Source organism: Lissotriton vulgaris, chromosome 11 (genome assembly GCF_964263255.1).
Source record: "Lissotriton vulgaris chromosome 11, aLisVul1.2, whole genome shotgun sequence".
Lineage (NCBI taxonomy): Eukaryota > Metazoa > Chordata > Amphibia > Caudata > Salamandridae > Lissotriton > Lissotriton vulgaris.
Genome location: NC_141699.1, coordinates 348688256 through 348710049, shown reverse-complemented (window position 1 = coordinate 348710049; position 21794 = coordinate 348688256). Strand labels below are relative to the sequence as shown.

Below are 21794 nucleotides of genomic sequence, written 5' to 3'. Positions count from 1 at the left end.
AAACCTGAACAAAAAGACCGGGGCGGGAAACAGAGAAACAAAATGCAGCAGATTAAGGGAATAAGTGGGTTTTTAAGAGTTTCCGAAAGCGTAGGTGGCAGGGTTTGGCCCGTAACTTCAGTGGAAGGGAGGTCCACAGTTTGGCTGTGTTAACAGAGAATCGCCTTCCTCCTGTGCGTGCCTTTTTCACTCTGGGCACAATGACCAAATGCTCGCCATCTGAGCGAAGTGGTCTGTTGGCTTTGTAGGGTAGTATTAGTTTCTTCAGTACGGGGGGCCCTTGCCCTGCAGCAATTTGTGGGCGATACATAGGGATTTGAATTTTACCCTTTCTCGTATTCTCGTCACTAAATTAACTTGTGCTTGACCCTCTGATAGCTTGCCACAAAAGCAGTAAAGGTTAATTTAGAGGCAATGTGTAAATTATTTAAGCAGCACTTAAACAGTAATAAAGTAAAAGCATAGCACAAGAAAAGTACCACAGCAATTTAGAAAAATAAACTCAAATTCAATAAATTACTTGACACCAAAACAACAAAATCCAATCCGTAGAAACAGAGTTATGAATCTTTAAAGTTTAAAGTGAAAAATAGCGCCTAAAATATCAAGAGGCAAATGCAGAAATATCAAAGCGGCAAATGCGGGCATCTAGTCACGCAAGATAGGGCAAAGTCAAACGTCATGGATTGTCGCAATGGACTACGTTTGTATACACGAGGTGGACTGGGTCCAGTCTCCGCTTACTTTGATTTAGTAGGAGTCTTATACAGAAATGTCTGAGAAGGTAGAGTTCAGCAGAGCAAGGCAGCTGGGGGTGTCTGAAGAGTCACCGTCATCGACAGGAAGCTGCTGGATGAAGGCTAGGTGAAGATGTCTACATTCAGACTTATTCTCTTTTATGGAAGTTGAAAATCTTAAGTGGGACGAAGCTGGAGGCTGTAGCTGATGAGGGCTCCACGAAGCCCGATACCCCTTCTGCAAGGGGCTGCTGAACAAGAGTTGCTGCTAAGGAGAAGAACAAAGTCAGGCCAATTGGACGGCTTGACAAGCAGGTAGGTCCCAGTCACCTCTCGTGGAGGGTCAGGACTCTCTCAGGCTGTGTCTAGTTGCAGGTTCAAGATGGTTGAATCCTTTTCAGTCCCTGAGGCTCGGATCAGGAGGCCAGTCAACTAGTCATTGGAGTCACTCTGGAGGTAAAAGCAGGATGGCAGTCGTTTGAGGGCACAGGCAGGCTTGAGGTAGCAATGCAGTTCTCTTAGTGCAGCAGGACATTCCTCTGAAGTACACTGCAGGCAACAGGCAGCAAGTCTATCCTCTGAGATCCCTTTATGCCGGTCCAGAAGTGAACTGAAGAGTGGGCCTGAAGATTCTATGTTTTATTTGGAAGTGGAAGGAACATCTTGAGTTTTGCCCCATAGAGGTGTTGGGAATTTGCTACCTTCTTGGTTTGTGAGCTGAGGTAGTGTCTTTGAAGTGCAAGTAGGGCTAAACACAGCTTCGCATCCTCCAGCCTACCTAGGAAGGCCCATCCCAGAAACACAATTTCTGGAGAGAAGATGATCCTCAACTAGTCATCATGCAAGGCAAGTTGCAAGCTCTATCTAAGTCAGGGTTCAATGAAGGCGGGTTGCTAAAAAGCAGGGACCTGCTCAGGTCATCAACGACGGTGGGAAAGCTCTGAATGGGCAACGTCTGGTATCCGTGCCCAGGAAGGTCTCAACCTCGACCAGCTTTGGATCTGCATTGCTCTCAGTAAAGCACTCTACGTTCAGACTTACACTCTGACACTTTTAAGGGCCCCAGGAATGGGATTGAAGAAAGAGCACCAAACTTGGCCAAGAATATTTTTGTCATTACGTCTCATTTTGAATCATATGTCCCTACATCAACTTGGAAACAGTCGATGATTACTCAGAAATTAACTACAGACGTAAATGATACTGCCCTGTTAAAAAGGATCATATTTTTTATCATGGTGTGGTGGTTTTTGCAGGTGGGAGTCTGATATAAATTGCATGGTTTCACAGCTCTACCCTGAATAAGGCTCACTGGACGTTATAAAACAGAATAAGACATTTATACTTGCTTTTAGTCATGATTTTGCATCATAGTTATCTGTGTTGAAGCCACAATGCATTAAAATAATTTCCCAGTGCGTGCAGAGACCCCTGAACACTCACAGCCAATATACCAGATTGTGAGAGAGTGAAAAAATCATTATAAAGACATGCAGATAGTCAACCCCAAACATCTATGCACAATTCTAATTTCTAATATTGTGACTGTTTGACATATATATAAAAGTCAAGAACATAGCCTGCTAACTAACATGTCTAAATAGACAGGACGAGAGCCTAATAGACTTATAGCAGCACTCTGCCCCTTTCGGACAACAGGGGCTTTCATATCCCATGCTAATTTCTACTTGCAGTTGCCTTACAGAGTCAGTTCTTTTTAACAAACACTTTTAGATAAATGCAGAATAAACTCTCAAAATGTTTATGCTGTATGACCAAGATCAAAGCCAGGAGAAGGGAAGACTGTTTATAACTTCAATTAAGATGCCTGTGATGCAGGGTCCAGTGCCACAAGCAGGAATCCATTTCTACCCCATCAAAGGATCTTCATTGATTGTCAAAGATTAGAATTGAGTTTTGCTCCTTATTGGCTCTTGATCATACAGAACAAGAAAGATTATTCAATAACTTTTATGATTATAATATTGTCTAAATAGAGTAGTATCCAAAAAGATTTATTAAAGTTGCTTGATATACTCTAGAGCCAGAATTAAGACATTAAAATATTAGAATGAAAATGTTCTCCTTATTGGCTCTTGATCACACAGAACAAGAAAGAGTTCTCTACAGTTTTCATGACTAGAGTATTGTCTAAATAGAGTATTATCAAAAAAAGATCTCTCCAATTAGCTTGACCTACACTAGAGTCAGAATTACGACAGTAATGTCTTGCTAAGGTGTGGATTGACTTGCAAGTGGCTGCTTTGCAGATTTCTGATAATTGGATATTTCTCAACCATAGTATTGTAGACTTTTTTGTCCAATGATTGAACAAGCTCTCGGTTTTACTTGTTGCTGATATTATACAACTGATAACAAGTGGAAATAGAAGAAACAATCAAACAAGAGATGAGACAAAACCTAAGTGTGCAGTGTAAAGCCCTGCGTTGTAAAAGATTTCATGGAGTAAAAAATGCGCTGTAGTGGACTGCGTTGTAATGCAGTTGTTGTAAAGGATGTTTACCCTTCCTGGATCTTCCTCCATGGGAGTCATTAGTAGAGGAAGACTCTGTAAGAGTGGAAGCTGAGGCTTGCTTTCTTATCCTTCCTCATTTTAGCCATAAAAAGCTTCGCCTGTCTCTCATTCAACGCTTTTGGGTTCATCTTCCTGCAGCTTGGACATCCATCGACGTCGTGGTCGGAAGACAAGCACCAAACACAATCTTCGTGCGGGTCAGTGATGGACAACTGCTTACCGCACTCTCTGCAGGACTTAAAACCAGACTTCCTCGCAGTCATATTCACATGGTGAGGAATCCACTGGCAGATGTATCCATCAGAAGTCTTCCAGCTTCCTTTGATGCCCTATCTCTCTCATTGTAAGTTCCTTTTCACTATTTTGTCAACATTTGGAGACAGTCCTTATGGTGGTCTGTGTCAGCTTTTTCCTTCCATAAGAAGGGCACTTCACGAAAAGAGAAGCTATACTGGTGGGGAAAAAAGATGGAAATAAAGTAAAAAATGCCTCTTAATGCGTCCTTCCACAAAATGACAACAATAGAAGAAAGAAAAAAAATGCACGTTCTGAGAGGAACTCACAAAAGCTGGAATAAAGAGCTGATGACCTGACTGTGATGCAACTGCCAGTATGAGACATTATGGAAATTTAAAGGGGGCGAATGATGTTTTAACAATTATAAAGTAAGACGATCAGGCTGCTCTTTTCCTCTCTATTTTGGGATGTTAGGCAGAAAGCTATACTTTTAGGTGCTACAATGTAGTTTTGAGAAGAGCGGTATTGACATTAATATATCAAATATTGCAAGTATTTTGAACATTTCTCCTACATAAATTTTATGGATATGATTCTCTAAATTTGTCATACTGAACTCTTCACCCTCTGACAATCTGAAATATTGGATATATGTGTTCTGGGGTCCCTGCACACAGTGGGGAATTAGTCTTACATATAACACTAAAAACTGAAGATCCTAGGATGCGGGTCATGGCTTTTCTTCTGCAAGACATATATGACCAAATCCTTACACTGTCTTATCTTGTATTGAACTCAATGAGATGATCCATGTCATAAAAGGTCTAGACTTAAGCCACTATACCACAAAATATGAAACCTGCCTGGCACCAGATGTTTGTTATGCCGAAGGAAGGGAGGGTTAACTTTAACCATAAATATTGATTCTAAATTTTAGACACATTTCCAAAAATCCTTATGTCATCTCAAGCCAGGCAACAAGTTGTGATAGCAATACTTACGGAAGAGGGTATTTCTTCCATATGAGAGTTGAGGGAACTGTTTCGTAGACAGTCTTTTGTTTGTCCTCAGAGGTGGCAATGGTTTTGGTACTTTCTACAATCTTTGCAAACTCCATCTTTTCGTCCCAGGTCCCTGACAAGACGTAGTGAGCTTTGCCGTTAGCATCTGTAACCACACCTGAAACCTGGACAGGAGAAAATAAACAGTTAATAACTCATATAGATTCTCTATGATTTTTTTTTAAACTTTATTCCTTGGTATTTCAAATTCACAACACATTTCATATGGTTACATAGCCATTTTTACAGTGTGTCAGCAACAACTAAATCAAACATAACAATTGGGTGCAGAACTTGTGAACATCCTTTACACTGGGTCCCAGTAATCGTTTATTTTTCCAAGGTTAAAGGGCACACAGTTAATCATAGTTGTGTAGCACACACAACATCCAATCGACAGTGCAGAAAGTGGAGCTCATCTCGATGGCTACGTATTTCACCCATTTCTAGAGCACAAGTTGATTACAAATTATGCAGCAGGCAGCACTACCGAATAGGTTGGGTTTGGGGTTCATTGAGCAAATGTCCCTTCAGGGAGTGTTGGCAGTATGGGAGTGGTTGACTCCCTCTGTCTGAGCCAGTCTAGAAATGGAGCCCAAATATCTTGTGGTCTAGAGGCAAGGGGCATGAGTTCCCAGAGTGTGGACAGTTGTTCCTGACAGAATGCAACATCTTTGATCAAGGAGTCAATGGATGGGCACTTATGTTTCCCACAGTGCATTGGTATTTTGCACTTGGCCAGTAGCAGCAGCATTACGACTAGCTGGAGGTCATCGGGGGGGGGGGGGGGGGAGGCTTCTTTGACATAGCCTAGGAGGCCTATAAGTGGTGTGCAGTCAATGTCCACCCCTGAAATATCTCGCATTGTGTTAAACACTTTTTACCCAGTATCTCGATACCAGCTGGCGGTACCATGTCAAGTGAAGAAATGTGGCATCTGGCAACTTACCTTTCCAACACTTGCTTTCTGCCCTTAGTCCCATGCCTATGAGCTGCAGCGGTGTCCTGTATAGTTGGTGTAGGAACTTGAAGTGGATTAGCCTTAATCTGTGTTTGGGGGACCGCAACAGTAGAGCCATTGTTCAGCTGTGACTGGGGACTTGATATCGGAATTCCAGGCACGCAAGGCCCGTGGAGAATTATCGGGCGCACACAGGTGAGTGATTAGTTTGCGTGTGGAGGCATCTGTCAACAAATGTTCCACCAGCAAGGGTGGGGGTAGGGACAGGAACTCTTCAATTTTCTGTAAGTGGTTTGCAATTGATAGTAAAGTGTAAGGTAAATTCAGGGTGCACCTGTCTCCTGGCTTGTGGGGGTGCATAAATTTGTCATCTAGTTAGATATCTGCAAATTTAGTGATGTGCAGGTTACTTGCCCGCCTCATTGCACCACAATGTTATAGCATAGGGTAAGTCGGGATGTTGTAAAGTGGATGGATGGGGGCGTACAAACCTTTATCCATTCCATGCACATGTCAAAGTCTCCACAGTATTGACCTCATTGTTTGTATGTTTTTATTTCTGGTACAGTGCAATGGGAAGCAGAAGTAGGGTAGCACTGTCTCATTCTCTAGCTACGTGGCGTTGGAAATGAATTGGTTACAGACAATGACTTAAAAATTGGGCTTGTTCACAATGTGCTACACGTTAAAGTCTGGTGCTACCATCCCCCGTGGCTCAGTGGTAGTGTCTAAACTTCCCAGGCTATTCTAGTTTGCTTTTCAGCCAAAAGCAAGGCAATCATGTTGGATCTGAGTGCTTAAAGAAGGGTGAGGTTAAGGGTATGGACAAATTTACAAATAGATATAATTGCTTGGGTAGGATAATCATTTTTTAAATTGCTATGTGACCCGCCATAAAGATAGACAGTTTTGTCCAGATAAGTATTCTCTCCTTAATCCATGTTATCGCACACCTCTAGTTTGCCTCCCACGATTCTCTCATGTCCATGCTGACCCAGGCGCCTAGGTATTTAACTGGCCCATTGGCCCACTGTAGTGGGTAGTCTAACGTGAATCGCCACGTAATATCAGTCCGTGTAGCAATACAGACCTGGACCAGTTGATCAGGATCCCCAAGAGTTGACCAAATTTTAACAGTTTTCGTATCACAGGGTTTCAATTATCTATTGGATTGCTAACATAAAGTGTAATTTCATCTGCATATAGGGATGCTGCCAGTCCCCTGGTCCCAAATCCCAGGCCTCTGTGCGCATGATGTTGAATAATCTGATAATTTGAGCAATACTGGGGTGCTGACAGTGTGTGTGGCATGTATTTGATATCCATAGTTCAGGAGGCAGAGTCTCTGGCCACCAGCCAGAAGTCTAATCTACACCACGCCTTGTGGTGGGTGGAGAGACAGGCGTCCTCTAGCTTGTCTGGGTGTGTTTGCCTCCAAATGTCAACGAGGCTAAACTGTTCTGTTTTTCTTGTCATCTAGAATCACATTAAAGTCCCCCCCCACCCCACCTATTTGTGTCGCTTCGGCCCATACTCTGCAAAAAAACTCAGGGTCATCTGTGTTGGGGCCGTATAAAGCCACCAGTGTAATGCCCTTCCCTCTGATGTGCCAGCCCACTATGACGTATCTGCTTTCTGGATCTGACAGGAAATGTATTGTGGTCCAGCCCAGGTCTCTGCGGACACTCATCTGAAGGAGTTCGAGTATGTTGCTGTATATATACCCCCAGCGTCTGGAATGCAGCCTAGACAATTGTAAGATGGGTTTCCTGTAGAAACGCAGGTCAATTTTGTGCCGGAGTAAGTAAGACTGTACCAGTCATGCTTTCCTGTGGTCATTCAGACCACGAATATTCCACGTAAGGAACGTGAATGATATCACCTTAGGTCATGTAGTGTGCTGTCCATTTTTAATAGTAACCCGGCTGTTGGGCCAAACCTTTGTGGATTGTGGATATGATGCAATACGACATTTCTATGCCCACCAACCATAGGATCACTAGTGCAATTTAATCTCGTCCTTAGCAAAGTGTTGTGTTTCATTTTTCCCCTCCTTTCCCTGACCATTGAATAGTACATGAGGGGGTCCCATTTTTCTGCTTTTGCCTCACATGCCCCACCATGTCACCCAATATGCTGACCAGTATTTAATTTGATTGTGCTGGATGTGTGCACTGACCTGCATTTTCCCTTATAAAACAACAAAACATTTGTCCAAAAAATGGCTGCAAAAACTACCCTCCCACCCATCCTCTCACACCAATCCCCTAATCAGGTTGCGGTCTGGTGGCTCAGAGGGCTAATGCGTCCACTGCAGGGACCTTTGTTCGACCTCATGGTCACAGGTTCAAATCACGGGGGGTCCACTCAGCCTTTCATCCATCTAAGGACAATAAAATGAGTACCATTGAGTTGGGTATCAATAAACATCTGTTATTCAGAGCCAAGATGCCTCTGGGTGAAAGTGTGCTTTACAAATACACATGTTATGTTATGTTTAGGTTGTGCCCCGTACCTGTCCCCACTCTAACATTACCACATGCAAAAACAGGAGATTTGCCTTGGGGGACTAGGTGTCACCGGCAAACTGCCTCACCACAACCGGCAAGGTGGCCAATCATATAGAGTGCCTGGTGGGCCCTTAGCTGCGACCACTATAAGTATAGTAACATGTTAGAGAGGAAGATATCAACCAAGTGTCGCATATTTGAAGCATCAGGGTCAAGCCACGATGTTGACAACTTGCATTTTATCAAGATTCTCAGGGTACTTTCTGTGTTGGGGTTCTACAGGATAGAGGATTAGTCATGGTCACTCAGTGTGGCATTTGCCCCGGCTGTAGGGGATGTTGAGGAGGAATGTTTAGGACAACCCATGTGCTCTTGCTAGTGTAGGATAACATCATGGTCTCTGTCATTTAGTATTCATGCAGTAAAGGGCAGAGGGGTGGCCCAGACAGGGGCCAGGGAATGGTGGGATCTCTCCACTATGAACACAGTGGACAGATCTGTGCTAAACAAGTTTCTTAGTAGGGACTCCAGAACTTTTTCCATTGTCAATATAGTGGTGGTTTCAGGCACTTCTGTGATATGCAGGTTATTGAAGTGGGAGCGTCCCTCCAGATCTTTGTTCTTGGGTCATATAACTAAGAGACCTTTCTACAACTGCAGCATATGTTCCTTGGTGTCGACATTATACTCATGTGCATCTGCTGCTCAGTTCCCCAGCGCATTTAGCCGGGTTACATCCACTCTCTTTCTTACTTGGTCCAGACGGGCAGTCAAGGTACCCAATTTCCCGTCTATGGTCTTGAGGCTGGACTGCACCTCCAGTAGTATAGTGCGGAGGTCTACGTCTGACTGCATGGGTTCATCCCTAGAGAACGCATCAATATCCTGCCCCGTCTCGGTATCTGTGTGATGGGTCTGTCTTTTATTGTCAAAGCTAAGTTTTGCTTGTTTAGTGTCTGTTTTCTCCATCTTATGTTAGCTACAGTTGGATAAACAGCAGCCATAGTCTTATTGTATGCAATGGCAAGAGTGGGTCCGGACAATAGGATGCCCCCTGTACTGGGCGGCAACAGCCCCACTCTGATCAGACAGTTCTCCGAGACTGGGCTAGGGAACTCAGCTCGTACCATCCACCTGTCATTTTCTGCAGGACGTGAGGTGCAATTCCCTCAGAGTCAGAAGCAGTGACGTAGTAGTCTCCTCTGTGCATGCCAACCCACGCCGTCCCTCAGGGTGTTCCAGCTCCTGCAGCTCAGCACCTAAGTCGAACATGGCGGAAATTCCTATGTATTTATGTATGCCCAGGTAGATTGATCATGTTCACTAGTAGGGCAGGTAGGCACTTACTATAGGCAGCCTCTCTAGCATTCTAGGCTCTCCGTCCCTGGCGCAATGTATATTGGCTTCCTTTATCTGTTCCATGACCACAAGGGGCCGGTGGTCCTTCGGTGCCCACTTATCTCCTCCCGGTCTGCGTGTGGTTCTCCCTAGTGCAGCCCCCTCCTTCGCACTGTCTCAGTTCCTTTGGCCCAGCGGTTTAGGTAAGCCCAGCACCAGTTGCGATATATCGGCTGCGGTGCTCAACTCAGCAGCCGCAACACTGTTTCTGAATCAGATGTGGTTTTGAAAAGACTTCTGTGATGTGACAATTAGTTTTTGAGTTATGTTTCATTAAAACACTAAGCAGTTCCATCCCCTGTCGCTTTATGTTGTTTCACTGCATTCTCCTTTGTGTCCTCTCTCGCAGGGGGTTGATCTAGACGTCTAACCCAAGATGTCAATCTGAGTGCTACTACGTTCAGTTCATGCAAGAAACATTTGTTGTTCCATTTTTTATTGTTTCAATGGTGACCACGGGTTCTATTATTTTTATTTACTTTTGTTCACTGAAGTTTATTTTAAAATAATGTAATAATATTCGAACAGTGTTAATGCTGGTCAAAAATGACATAATATCCTCCAGAGTTTCTCTTAATCTTTTTGAGAATTTATAAAAACACCAACTCCCTCCCCGCCCCCTCCACATACATGCATATATACCTAGAGGCATCTGGCGTTACCTTTCTTGGAATATCCCTGGAGAAATAGCTGTACTGGGTGAACTTCAGTTGGCATTTGTCTTTTGTTTTGTGGTTGATAATGTCTATATCGCCGGACTGGATTTAAAAAAAAGAAAACAAGTATTAGGTGTCTGCAGTGGAACACCATCACAGTAATAACGTTCTCCTTGGAGATCAAGGAGAACATTGACATGAAGAATGCCAAGAGCCTAGTTCTTTTAGGTGAGTGAGAGTCTGAGATATGCCTACGTAATACCTATTATTCAAGAGCTAGCTAGCTCCAATAGCTAGAATGTGAACCAGTACCTTCTGTGTAACTCAACAAAAACTTCATCATCTCAAGCATGACAATGTACATACAGTCAGCGTATGATACTTTTAAATAGTTTTACATTTAGAGGGTGAGGCTCTTTAATGAATGTACAAAGATCGAAGAAAGAGTTATCAGATGGATTCGGACTTTTAGAGACAATGTTTCCTTATCAAGATGCCCTTCATGCAGAGGTGGAGGATTTGAAAGCAGTGTTACGAAAAGAATGGTTTGAATTGTCAATATAAAGATTTAAAAAAATGAACATATGGATTTTTAACAAACAACAGATACAACAAGATATTACAAAGTTTAAGATTAGTCAAAGCACAGGGGCTGCTGTTTAGTCCACAAGAGTAGGTAAAAATTGAAATTAGCGGCTAACTTTATAGAATGTCACTGATTATGGTCTGTATGTAACTGACTGAACTTAGATGGGTAAGAAGTGCCTAGTACAGAAACATGCATGCTTTTTACTTCAAAACATCATGGGCTGCTTGGGTCGACTTATAACACTGAAGAAATGGACAGCAGATATTATTGAGAAATTCAAGGCTTGAATGGTTGTTGAATGATTGGTAAGATATTTGCAAACATGTACACTTGTATAAAAGTAAGCTTAAAACATCTAAGTGGATGGACTGCTTCTGAGTTGAGGTATGTTACACAAATAGAAGTCCCCACATAGCGGCGGGCATGATCTCTGCCCTACTTAATTAATGGTTTAGAAAAAGCTGGAAACTTTCCTCTGATCTAACTTCAAGAAATGATGGGGAAGAGCACAATGCCGGACCTTTGAGCAGGACTGTAGTCCAATCCACAAACAAGAGGCAAGCCTTTTCCCTACTGATGTTGATGTAGAAATTCCTAAAAGTGAAAATATACTATGGATATACTATTCGCCAACTTATAAACCATTTTTTGATAATGCCAAATTTAGCACAGCACATGCCTATGGATGTCGGTGATTATGGTAGCCTATTATGCTTGACTAAAGAACTTTATTCTGGTTATGGGATCAAGAGAAATCTCCAACTGCTTGATTTGTACAAATTTTGAGTCTTTAACTTTAGTTGATAGTTATGCACGGATTGTTTTGAGGGATAAATGTTTCAGAATCTGAACGAAGATGTTGGCATGATCTGAAGAAACTCCAGAAGTTAGACACGCCATATCACATAATTCAGCAGCATGTTTCAGACCTTTCCAGTTACAGCTGTTTGTTTTGTTGCTGCTTTCCTATCATTGGGTTGGATGGAAGGCAGATACACTTTCAACAACTCGCCATACTCTGTGCCCTTAAAAGTAAGTGCAAAGTTCTGGTGGTCATTAGTAGGTTTTTAAAAACATTTTCCGCACTGACCTGGTCAATCCAAAGCCTTCCCACAATGATGTTATGCACGGTGGAGGTGACCTTTCGCCAGACATAGTGATTCCCACTGGAGTGAAATTCTAAATGGATGGCTCCTGTTGGCAAAACAAAAAGTCAGAATGTAGGTAAGGACTAAGGTACACACACATCACACATTGACTGTGGCATTCATTGGGCTGGAAAACAACAACACTTTGTCAGGTTTCTCTCATAAGTTTATCTTCAACACTATTCTAATTGCAACCCATATCATTCACAGCTTAGGAGAAAGTATCATCTCCTATGTGAAAGCAATAACAGAATTTAATATCTTACCTAAGTCAGTGTTCTTTCATCAAGGAACAGCTCAATCAACATCGAAAACGAATCTCCCACCTCTCATTGTCGTCTTGCACAGATATTGAACTGTCATCATATTCCAGTCACATGATTGCTTATCACTAACAATGCTCTACTAATGATATACCAACACACATAGATAAATACACATATCTATCTATCTATCTATCTATCTATCTATCTATCTATCTATCTATCTATCTATCTATCTATCTATCTATCTATCTATCTTTCTATCTATCTATCTATCTATTTATCTATCTCTATATATAAAAAGTGTATTGTAAGTTAATGGTTTGTATATTGCCTTTTGTTGGTAATCAAACACTACATGATCATCCTCGCTTCCAACATGTTGTCCTGATGGAAATAACTTTGTTAAGGCAAAGGTAATCATTAAATCTTTTCATTTGCAACGCCCTTTTCTCAACTGTATTTTTCATGCATAAAACTATATATTGTTTTTTGATAAATGAATAAGAGAAGTTAGTACAGGTTCTCAACAGTTATCCAGTTGCTAGTTCTACAGAGGTTACTTAGCAAGATGAATCAATATTGGATCTATTGTCAAACAAACCCTGGTTGGAAGGTTCTTGCCTGCCCAAATGGAATTTAGCCACATTACCTATTGGTAACTGTTGATGGGTGATGGCAATTGTTTTGTTTTTATGGAATTCTTGATGTCTGACTGTATGTTTACTGTATTCTATTTTATTATTACTTAAACAGGGATTTACATTAATAAACAAATAAATAAAGAAACTGAAATACCGAACAGTAAAGTTGAGACTAAGTAGGTCAGACATTGCGAACCCTTGAAAGGCATGCAACTTAGATAGTCTGATCCTCAGTTTTTCTCACACCTAAAAATTACATCCCTAGTTTGATCAATTCCTGTAGTAGGCACCAGGCCCAGCCACACAAATGGGGCAGCTGTTTTATCAGCACAAGTGGGCTAATGCTGGCTGGTAGGAATAATGTGGGTTTCTGCTGATTCTGGAAGTTCCCATCACAGAAATGGAAGGAAAATGTGTGATTTTAGGTACCGTTTGAGGTTTGCAGGGCATTGCAAGAAAGAACATTTTGTGGGATCCATACAATCCACAACACCCTGGTTGTGTAGTTTTGAAAAATGTCTGTGGTTGGTAGATTTGCATGGTGAAACCACAGCACAACCATAAATACCACAGCTACCCCTATTATTTATCTCTCAATTTAGCACTTTTTATGTCATGGTCTCTTGGCCCATCCACACAAGTGGGGTACTTATTGTGAGACTTGTGGGAACTTAGAATGGTAGGAAATTCGTAGTTCTGCACATATTCCAGGGCTTTCTGTCCCAGGCATGAAGGAAAATGTGTTTTTTTCTCAAAGTTTGAGGTTTTGCTATAGCTTCAGGGTAAAATTACCGAGTGAAAACCGTGCAAGTGACCCCACCTTGGATTCCCCTAGGTGTTCTAGTTTCAAAAATCTACAGGTTTGCTAGGCTTTCCAAGGTAACGACTGAGTTCGGGCCTCAAATCCACAATGCAAAAAAAAAGGGTCAGTTTTCTATGGAAAAATGTGATGCGAGCACACAAGTGAGGTGTCGTTTTTATCCTTAGATTTGGAGGAATGCTGAGTGGTAGGAAATGTATGGCTCCCAGTAGTTATCCTTACAGAAATGTGAGAAAAATGTGTGTTTTGGTCAAGGTTTGAGGTTTTCAAAGGTTTATGGGTAAGAAACCCTGCTAAGAACCACATAAGCCACCCCACCCTGGATTTCCCTAGGTGTTTAGTTTTAAAAAATGTACCAGTTCAATAGGTTTCTCTAGTTGACATGTCAGCTGGGGCCTAAAATCCACAGCTACCACCAACATTGCAAGAAAGGGTCCTTTTTCAGTGGAAATAAATGTGATGTGCTCATGTTGCATTTTGGGCCATTTCCTGTTGCGGGCAGTAGGCCTACCCATACAAGTGAGATACTATTTTTATTGGAAGACATGTAGGAACATAGGATAGTAGAAAATGTGTTATTACCAATTAGATTTTGCTGCATTTTTGCCTATCATATGTAAACCAGTAAGTAAGAAAAAAGTCCTCTCAATCACATGCTAGCATGGGCACTCTACAAATTCAGAGTTGTACAAATAACCACTGCTGCTAAACTTCACATTTGGTGCCTATTTCAGAAATGCTTAGGTTTCCTTGATACCCATTTTTTCACCATATGAATTGGTTTATACTCGGTACTCTATTACAGATTATTCCATAGTGCCGCTCAGTTGTTGGCTCGGACTACCTTGGTTTCTTGAACAACCATTCCTACTCATTCTCAATATTTTTTATTTCAACAGTTTTTGTTAGGAAAACCTTGATAGATCTATATATATGGCCCATTGCTGAATTCAGAATTGTGTCTTCCATTCAGATATCTATAGCTTTCCTGGATCACCTATGAGTTTCACACTGGTTTCCAACACAAACTGTAACTAGGTTGGAAGCACAAAAAAAACAGGAAATCCAGGCTACCTTTTTAGGTTTCGCCTAAGTGAAAGCTGCGCACTGCGCAGTTTTCGCGCAGGCGAAAACCTAATGAGAATAACTATGTGGCTTGGGAATCCGCCCTCTGTTCCATTGGCTAGCTCCATAAATGGAGGCTAGCCATTGGAACAGAGATCTGTCCGTCATGGCCGGACCAGATTCGTGGGCGTTTCTGCGATTTCTTCCCTCTCCACCCTTTTCTGATCGTCATCGAGGCGGTGGGTGTGTGTTATTTTTTTTTTTGGGTCGGCCTGTTTTGTTCTCTTTAGAAGTGTCTGTTGCTGGAGTTGGCTGCAAGATTTAAGTTCCCACGAAGCGATCAGGTAAGGAGCATTTTCTTTATAAATGTGTTTTTCTTTTGTATGTTTACGCCCTCCCGCTGTCCGTCTGCCCGTTCCCGCCCCCCCTCCCGCTTTCGTGTGCCCGTTCCTGCCCCCCCTCCCACTGTCTGTGTGCCCGTTAAATAACCTATAAAAGGACTCTGGCTCCTCCCCATAGGCAATGTTAACATTCACTGCTGGGGAGGGCGGCTATGCCTGCATTTATTTCAGATCGCGTCCATGTACAAACTTGTTATTGCTTAACTTCTGAGAACCACTTTTAGTCGGGTGCCTTCTGCATCCATTGAGGGGGTGTCCTGGTCCCTCAATACTTCTGCACTCCGTCGGGCGCAGACCTGTCCTCTGCCTCTTTGGATCCGTACCAGTGCCCTAGTGCCAGGGCTCCTGCAGCTCTCGTGGCGGCTGGACCCACTCTGCCCCTCGGTGTCCTCTTTAGAGCCTCAAGTGCATCTTTCCTGCCCGTCCCCCTTTATTCCGTCCTCGCATCCTCTGCTCTCTTTACCTGCTGAGCTGAGATGGCCCATGCTGTGCATCAGAGGCCCTGAATGCGCAGGTGTCTGAACCTTGAACCACGGAAACCATGAATGGACGCCCAGCCAGCCCTGCGCGCCCTCTCTCCGGCCAGCAGCCCAGGCCCGCGCCCTGTGATACCGCAGTGTCTGGCCTCGTCACTTTCAACACGGGACACTGTGAAGGATGGCTTTACTCCTGCGTTGGGGCGCGGCCCCTTCTACGCGCCTAGTCTCCGCATGCACCCTCCCATAAATCCCCCTTAACTCCCGAGTACACCAGGGACCTTGTGCACTGAACCGCGAGGCAGGGTTGGCAAACCCAGGCTCTGTAGTCGCCATCTTCACTACAAATGAACCAGCCTGCAGCAGCTCACTTCCCTCATCGCTTCTGTTTACTTTACTTTTGCCTTCTGCACACTAATACATTTTGTTGGTTCTAGGCATAATAAATTGAATTTTATAGTTCAGGTCGCATTGTTAATTAGGGCCCGGGTCTGTTAAGGCCCATGATGAACAATAGTTACTTACCTGTAATCTGTGGTTCTCCAGTATTGGTGTCTTTCATAGATTCACATGCCTGAATCATTCCCCGTCGTCGGAGTGGGAGTCCCACGGTACATAAAATAGCAATAATATGCCATAAATATGCAGTAAATACCATTAGAATAAACCAGGAAGTAAAGTAGCCAAGCTACAGTGGGAAAAAAACTTCCACATCTATGACTATCATAGTCATTTTGTATAGTCCAAACTACAGCCAATCAGGCGCCAGCACCCACCAGAATGTTCTCCCCAGAGGCTCAGGCTCTCAGATTTTCTCGCAAGGAGTGAAGGTAACCCAAAATAGCCTAACAGAGCCTCTGAGGGGAGGTGGGCGGGTTGCATGTGAATCTATGAAAGACACCAATACTGGAGAACCACAGATTACAGGTAAGTAACTATTGTTCTTCTCCAGTATTAGGGGTGTCTTTCATAGATTCACATGCCTGAATCAGAGTAGTTAGCAGTACATCCTTGTCAGGCAGATGATCATGTTTGTCAAGCTTGTCAGTAAATAGTACTTTAAACAGTATAAACTGAATATACACACATTGTTTACGCATAGTAGAATACAATCCTGCAAGCAAATGTAACAAACATAGCATAAACAGAGCCTGACAGTAATAAAGGAGGTGGGAAACAGAGGCTCACCTTATTTGAAAAGGTTCCGCAGGACTGCTCGACCCACAGACGTATCTGCTTCGCTGGCTGTCTCCAGACAGTAATGCTTGGTAAATGTATGGCGACTAGCCCAAGTAGCCGCTCTGCAAATTTGCTGAATTGGAACTCCAGCAAACAAAGCTGTTGATGAAGACATTTCTCTTGTGGAATGAGCTCTAGGAGCTGTTTGCAGCGGTCGCCCCGCTTGCATATGACAAAAGGCAATGGCAGAAGAAATCCATCTTGCAATTGTTTGTTTAGAGACTGCCTGCCCCTTACGAATAGCACCGTAGGTGATGAACAGCTGATTGGAAGAGCGTAAGGCGGATGTTCTCTGCAGATAGAATTTAAGACATCTCTTGACATCCAAGGTATGCAATGTCTTTTCCGCTTGTGATTGCGGATTAGGAAAGTATGTTTTCAGAATTATAGGTTCGTTGAGGTGGAATTCCAAGGGTACCTTGGGGATGTACTTTGGATTAGTGCGGAGCACTACAGAGTCGCTTGTAAATTGCAGAAAAGGCTGTTGAATTGTAAAGGCCTGGAGGTCACTGACTCTTCTGGCGGATGTCAATGCCAGTAACAATGCTACCTTCCACGAGAGATATTTGAGGTCAGCCTTGTGAATGGGTTCGAAAGGATGACGCATAAGTTGTGCCAAGATCACGTTGAGATGCCACATCGGAGGAGGTCGACGTACTGGAGGGAACATCCTAAAGAGCCCTTTGAAGAATTGTTGTACAATCCTAGCCGAGTACAAGGAAGTAGTACCATCTTGCCGATATCTGGATATCGCTGCCAGGAACACCTTTAAAGTTGCGTGAGATAGACCTAATTTTGCCAAATGAAGGAAGAACGGTAGAATCTCTTCCGGCGTTGCTGAAAACGGGTGAATTCCGTTTGCCTGACACCAGATGCAGAAACGTCTCCATTTCAGACTGTAAGTCCTTATTGTAGACGGTGCCCTCGCCTTGGCCAGTACCTCTTTGCATTCCTCTGGGATGTTCAAGTGGGCGAACTCACGGTATTCAGGCGCCAGGCTGCTAATTTCAGAGATGCTGGATCTGGGTGACAGACCTGACCGTTCTGCATACTGAGTAAGTTCGAGACTGGATCCAACTGAATTGGTTTGCACTCTGATAGTAGGAGGAGTTCCGTGAACCAATACTGGCGCGGCCATCTGGGTGCAATCAGAATTAGTCTGCACGGTTCCTTCTTCATTTTCCGCAGAACTCTGGGTACAAGTGGGATTGGTGGAAATGCGTACGCATAACTCAGGGACCAGTCCAGTGAAAACGCATTCCCCTGAGAATCTTTTTGGGGATGCCAGCTTGCAAAGAGCTTGCATTTGCTGTTGGTCTTCGTAGCAAACAGATCTAGGTCTGGTCGACCCCATAGTCGAAAGATGTGATCCACCGTCTGTTGATGAAGCTCCCACTCGTGAGTGGAGACCTTCGTCCTGCTGAGTGTGTCTGCCAAGACATTCTCTATACCTGGAACGTGCACTGCTTGAAGATGTACATCGTGTTCCTAAGCCCACGTCCACAACTCCTGGGCTTCCTGGGAGAGGAGGAGAGATCGAGTTCCCCCCTGCTTGTTGACGTAGTGCATGCTTGTTGTGTTGTCTGTTCTTATCAACACATTGGAACCCTGAATGACTGCATGAAACGCCTTGAGCGCCAGAAAAATGGCTCTCAGTTCCAAGCGGTTTATGTGCCAACGCTGTTGCAGGGCAGACCACTTGCCACTGATAGTGAGGCCTTGAAGGTGCGCTCCCCAGCCCTCGAGAGACGCATCTGTCATGATGGTGAGGCTTGGTGGCTCCTGGAGAAACGCACACCCCTTTTGAAGATGTCGTTTTTGCGCCCACCATCTTAGTGAGTTTTGCATTATCGGTGTGATCCTGATCATATCTTCGAACGTTCCGGAGACCTGTAACCAGGGTCAGTTCTTCCTGGAGGGGCCTCATTCTGAGGCGACAGTTTGGTAGCAATGGGATGCAAGAAGAGACCATCCCCAGAAAGGATTTGAATATCCGAACAGAAACTAACTTTTTTGACAACAGTTTCTGTGCCATGTTCCTTATTCTGAGTTGCCTCTCCTCCGAGACAAAGGCTCGAAGTCTCTGAGTGTCCAAAGTTGCTCCCAAGAAAGCTTGTCTTTGCGACGGTTCCAGTTTGGATTTTTCGTGGTTGATGGAAAGGCCCAGGGATTTGAACAGGTGTAGACACTGTTGTAGATGCGAATGAACGACTGCTCGAGAACTGGCCTTTATAAGGCAGTCGTCTAAGTATGGGAATATTTGAATTCCCTTTAGTCGGAGATGCGCCGCTACCGGAGCCAGAACCTTGGTAAAAACTCTCGGCGCCGATCGTAGTCCAAAAGGAAGAACCTTGAATTAGTAATCCCTGCCAGCCACCCTGAAGCGCAGGAACTTTCTGTGGCGAGGTAGAATTGGAATATGGAAGTATGCATCTTGGAGATCTAAGGTGACCATGTGATCCCCTGCTGCCAAAAGATGCAATATTTCCTGGAGCGATAGCATTCTGAATGTTAATTTTCTCAAGTACTTGTTCAGAGCGCGAAGATCTAGAATCGGGCGCCACTCTCCATTCTTTTTCCTTATTCGAAAGAATCTGGAGTAAAAACCCATTCCTCTCATCCTTTGAGGCACGCTCTCGATCGCTCCCTTTTGCATCATTAATCTGATTTGAGCAAATAATTCCTTCAGGTGAGCTGGGGGGGGTCCTTTTGGAGAAACATTTGGAGGAAATTTTTCGAATTCTAGGGCATGACCCCTGGACACTATGTCTAGGACCCATTTGTCTGATGTTATTGACTGCCAACTTGAGTAAAATTTGGATATTCGCCCTCCAATTTTTTCTTTTGAATAGGGCAGCGGTGGCGGCAGGTGAAAAATGTCATTGTCTTTTATCCTTTCCACGGTAATTTGCTCTACCCCTGTTTTGGGGATAGGAAGGCTTTCTTTGGTTGTAAGACTGATAGCGTTGAGTCTGGTATCTTTGGTTGTTTTGCCTGTAAGAGGGTTGCTGGCTATATCCACCTCTGGTAGAGGACATTCCCCGTCCTCTCGCTCCTCGAAAGGGCGGCTTTCGAAATTGAAGGGATACTAAGGACTTCGCAGTTTCAGAATCCTTCTTTATAGTCTGTAAGGCTTCCTCTACCTGAGGTCCAAACAGATATTCACCATCATATGGCAAATCCAGCACTTTATGTTGGACTTCTTGCCTAAAAGAAGTAGATCGCAGCCAACCCTGCCTGCGAAGAACCGCAGCTCCTGCCAGCTGCCGAAAACCTGTTGAGGCCACATCCACAGCTGAATCAATAATCTCCTCCGAGATTCTTTGGCCTTCATGAAGTATCTTGAGCGCCTCAGCCTTTGAAGGTTCAGGTAGAAGATCAAGATATGGTGCGATATCAGACCACATTTGACGGTCATATCTTCCTAAGATGGCCAATGAATTTGCCGCTCGAACTGTTGTAGCCGCCATTGTAGATACGCGTTTTCCTATAGAATCCAAGCGTTTGCCATCCCTGTCAGGCGGGGCTGTCAGCGGGGACGAGGGATTCCTAGCCCTCTTTTGTGCTGCTTGAATTATTACAGAGTCCAGTTTTGGCTGCCCTATAAGGCATGCTGGAGATTTATCTGGTGCCCTGTACTTCTTTTCTAAACGTGGTAGGACCGGAGGAATGGACGCCGGTGTTGCCATGACCTTAATCCCCTCCTGCCAGATGAAATCAATAATGGGAATTGACTTAATCTGTTTCCTTGGCTGATCTTTAAAGTCATAAAGAAAACAATCTTGCTCCTTATGCTCCATGTCTATATGAAAACGTTTAGTGGCGCGTTCCATCAAGAGATGGAAGCTAACCACGTCCACCGGTGGAGAAATCGAAACTGCTTGGCGCGAAGGGGAAGGTGTGTGCTCCTGATCTTCATCCCACTCCGACTCATCTTGAGCCTCACCTTCCTCCCTTTGTTCCTCCTCCTCAGAAGACAAAGGATCGACTCCTTCCGCCTGTACCTGTGACGCAGGTGATGTTGGAACTATTGGCTGCAAACTTGGTATCGGAACCTCAGTGTTAGGAGTAGTTGGCTCTGAGCACGCTGTTTCTGAAGGTGGAAACCTTCTGTAATAATCGTCCAACATGTATTGAAGATTGGACAGCAAAGCCATAGGCACTTGTGTACGAGGTAAGGAATTCACCTGGGACGGCAACTGCACAGTTGGATGATCATCCTCCTGTTCATCCTCTTTTAACTGGATATTCAATTCAGAAGGACTTGTAGCCGCTACAAACATCTGATCTGTTTCTTCCTCACTATCCGAGTCCAAAAGACGGTCAGGAACTTGCGTCGTCGGTTTTGGTGTAAAGAAAACCGTAGACGGAGACCATACTTGCAACGCGGTACAGGATGAAAATTGCGGCGTCGATGGCGCGTTTTCCATTGTGCCAGTGGCCGATATCATAGACTCCTTTGAAACCGTCGTCGACAGGATGGATTTCGTCGACGGTATGTCCTTCGTCGGTGGTATGCCCTTCGTCGACGGTATGTCCTTCGTCGACGGTACGCCCTTCGCCGACAGTATGCCCTTCGTCGACGGTTTTATCTCCGTCGACGGCACGCTCCTCGTCGACGGTATGCTTTTCGTCGACGGTATGCTCTTCGTCGACGGTATGCTCTTCGTCGACGGTATGATCTTCGTCGACGGGTCTGCCGTCGACGACTGGATGGACGTCGTCGACGGAGTGGTCTTCGTCGACGGAATTTTCGTCGTCGACGAGGAGGTCTTCGTCGACGGGAAGCTCGTCGTCGACGGAATTACCTTCGTCGGTGGCAGCGCCGTCGACGATGCTGTCGCTGCCGATCTTCTCGATGACGGCAAGGCTTTCAGACTCGACGTCGACGAGGAATCGACGACGGCCGTCGTCGACGAGATAGGTCTTACCGTAACATAGACCATGGTTGGAGAAGACGCTGCCGTCGTCATAATCATTGACGATTTAGGAGATGAGAAAGTCATCGTCGACGTGGAAGAGGCGTCGGCGGAGGTCTTCGTCGACGAGCTGA

The 21794-nt window shown here is 44.3% G+C and overlaps 1 protein-coding gene across 6 annotated transcripts in view; it reads right to left on the bottom strand.

Annotated features, from left to right (window-relative positions):
• Positions 1–21794, bottom strand: part of OSBP2 (oxysterol binding protein 2) — a 1786946-nt gene that overhangs the window by 69850 nt on the left and 1695302 nt on the right. For all 6 annotated transcript variants that reach the window (XM_086943307.1, XM_086943309.1, XM_086943310.1 and 3 more), the window contains 3 exons: positions 11776–11879; positions 10103–10198; positions 4512–4696 (listed from right to left, as the gene is read on the bottom strand). In XM_086943307.1, the coding sequence (XP_086799433.1) occupies positions 4512–4696; positions 10103–10198; positions 11776–11879 (385 nt within the window). The remainder of the gene's footprint in view (positions 1–4511; positions 4697–10102; positions 10199–11775; positions 11880–21794) is intronic.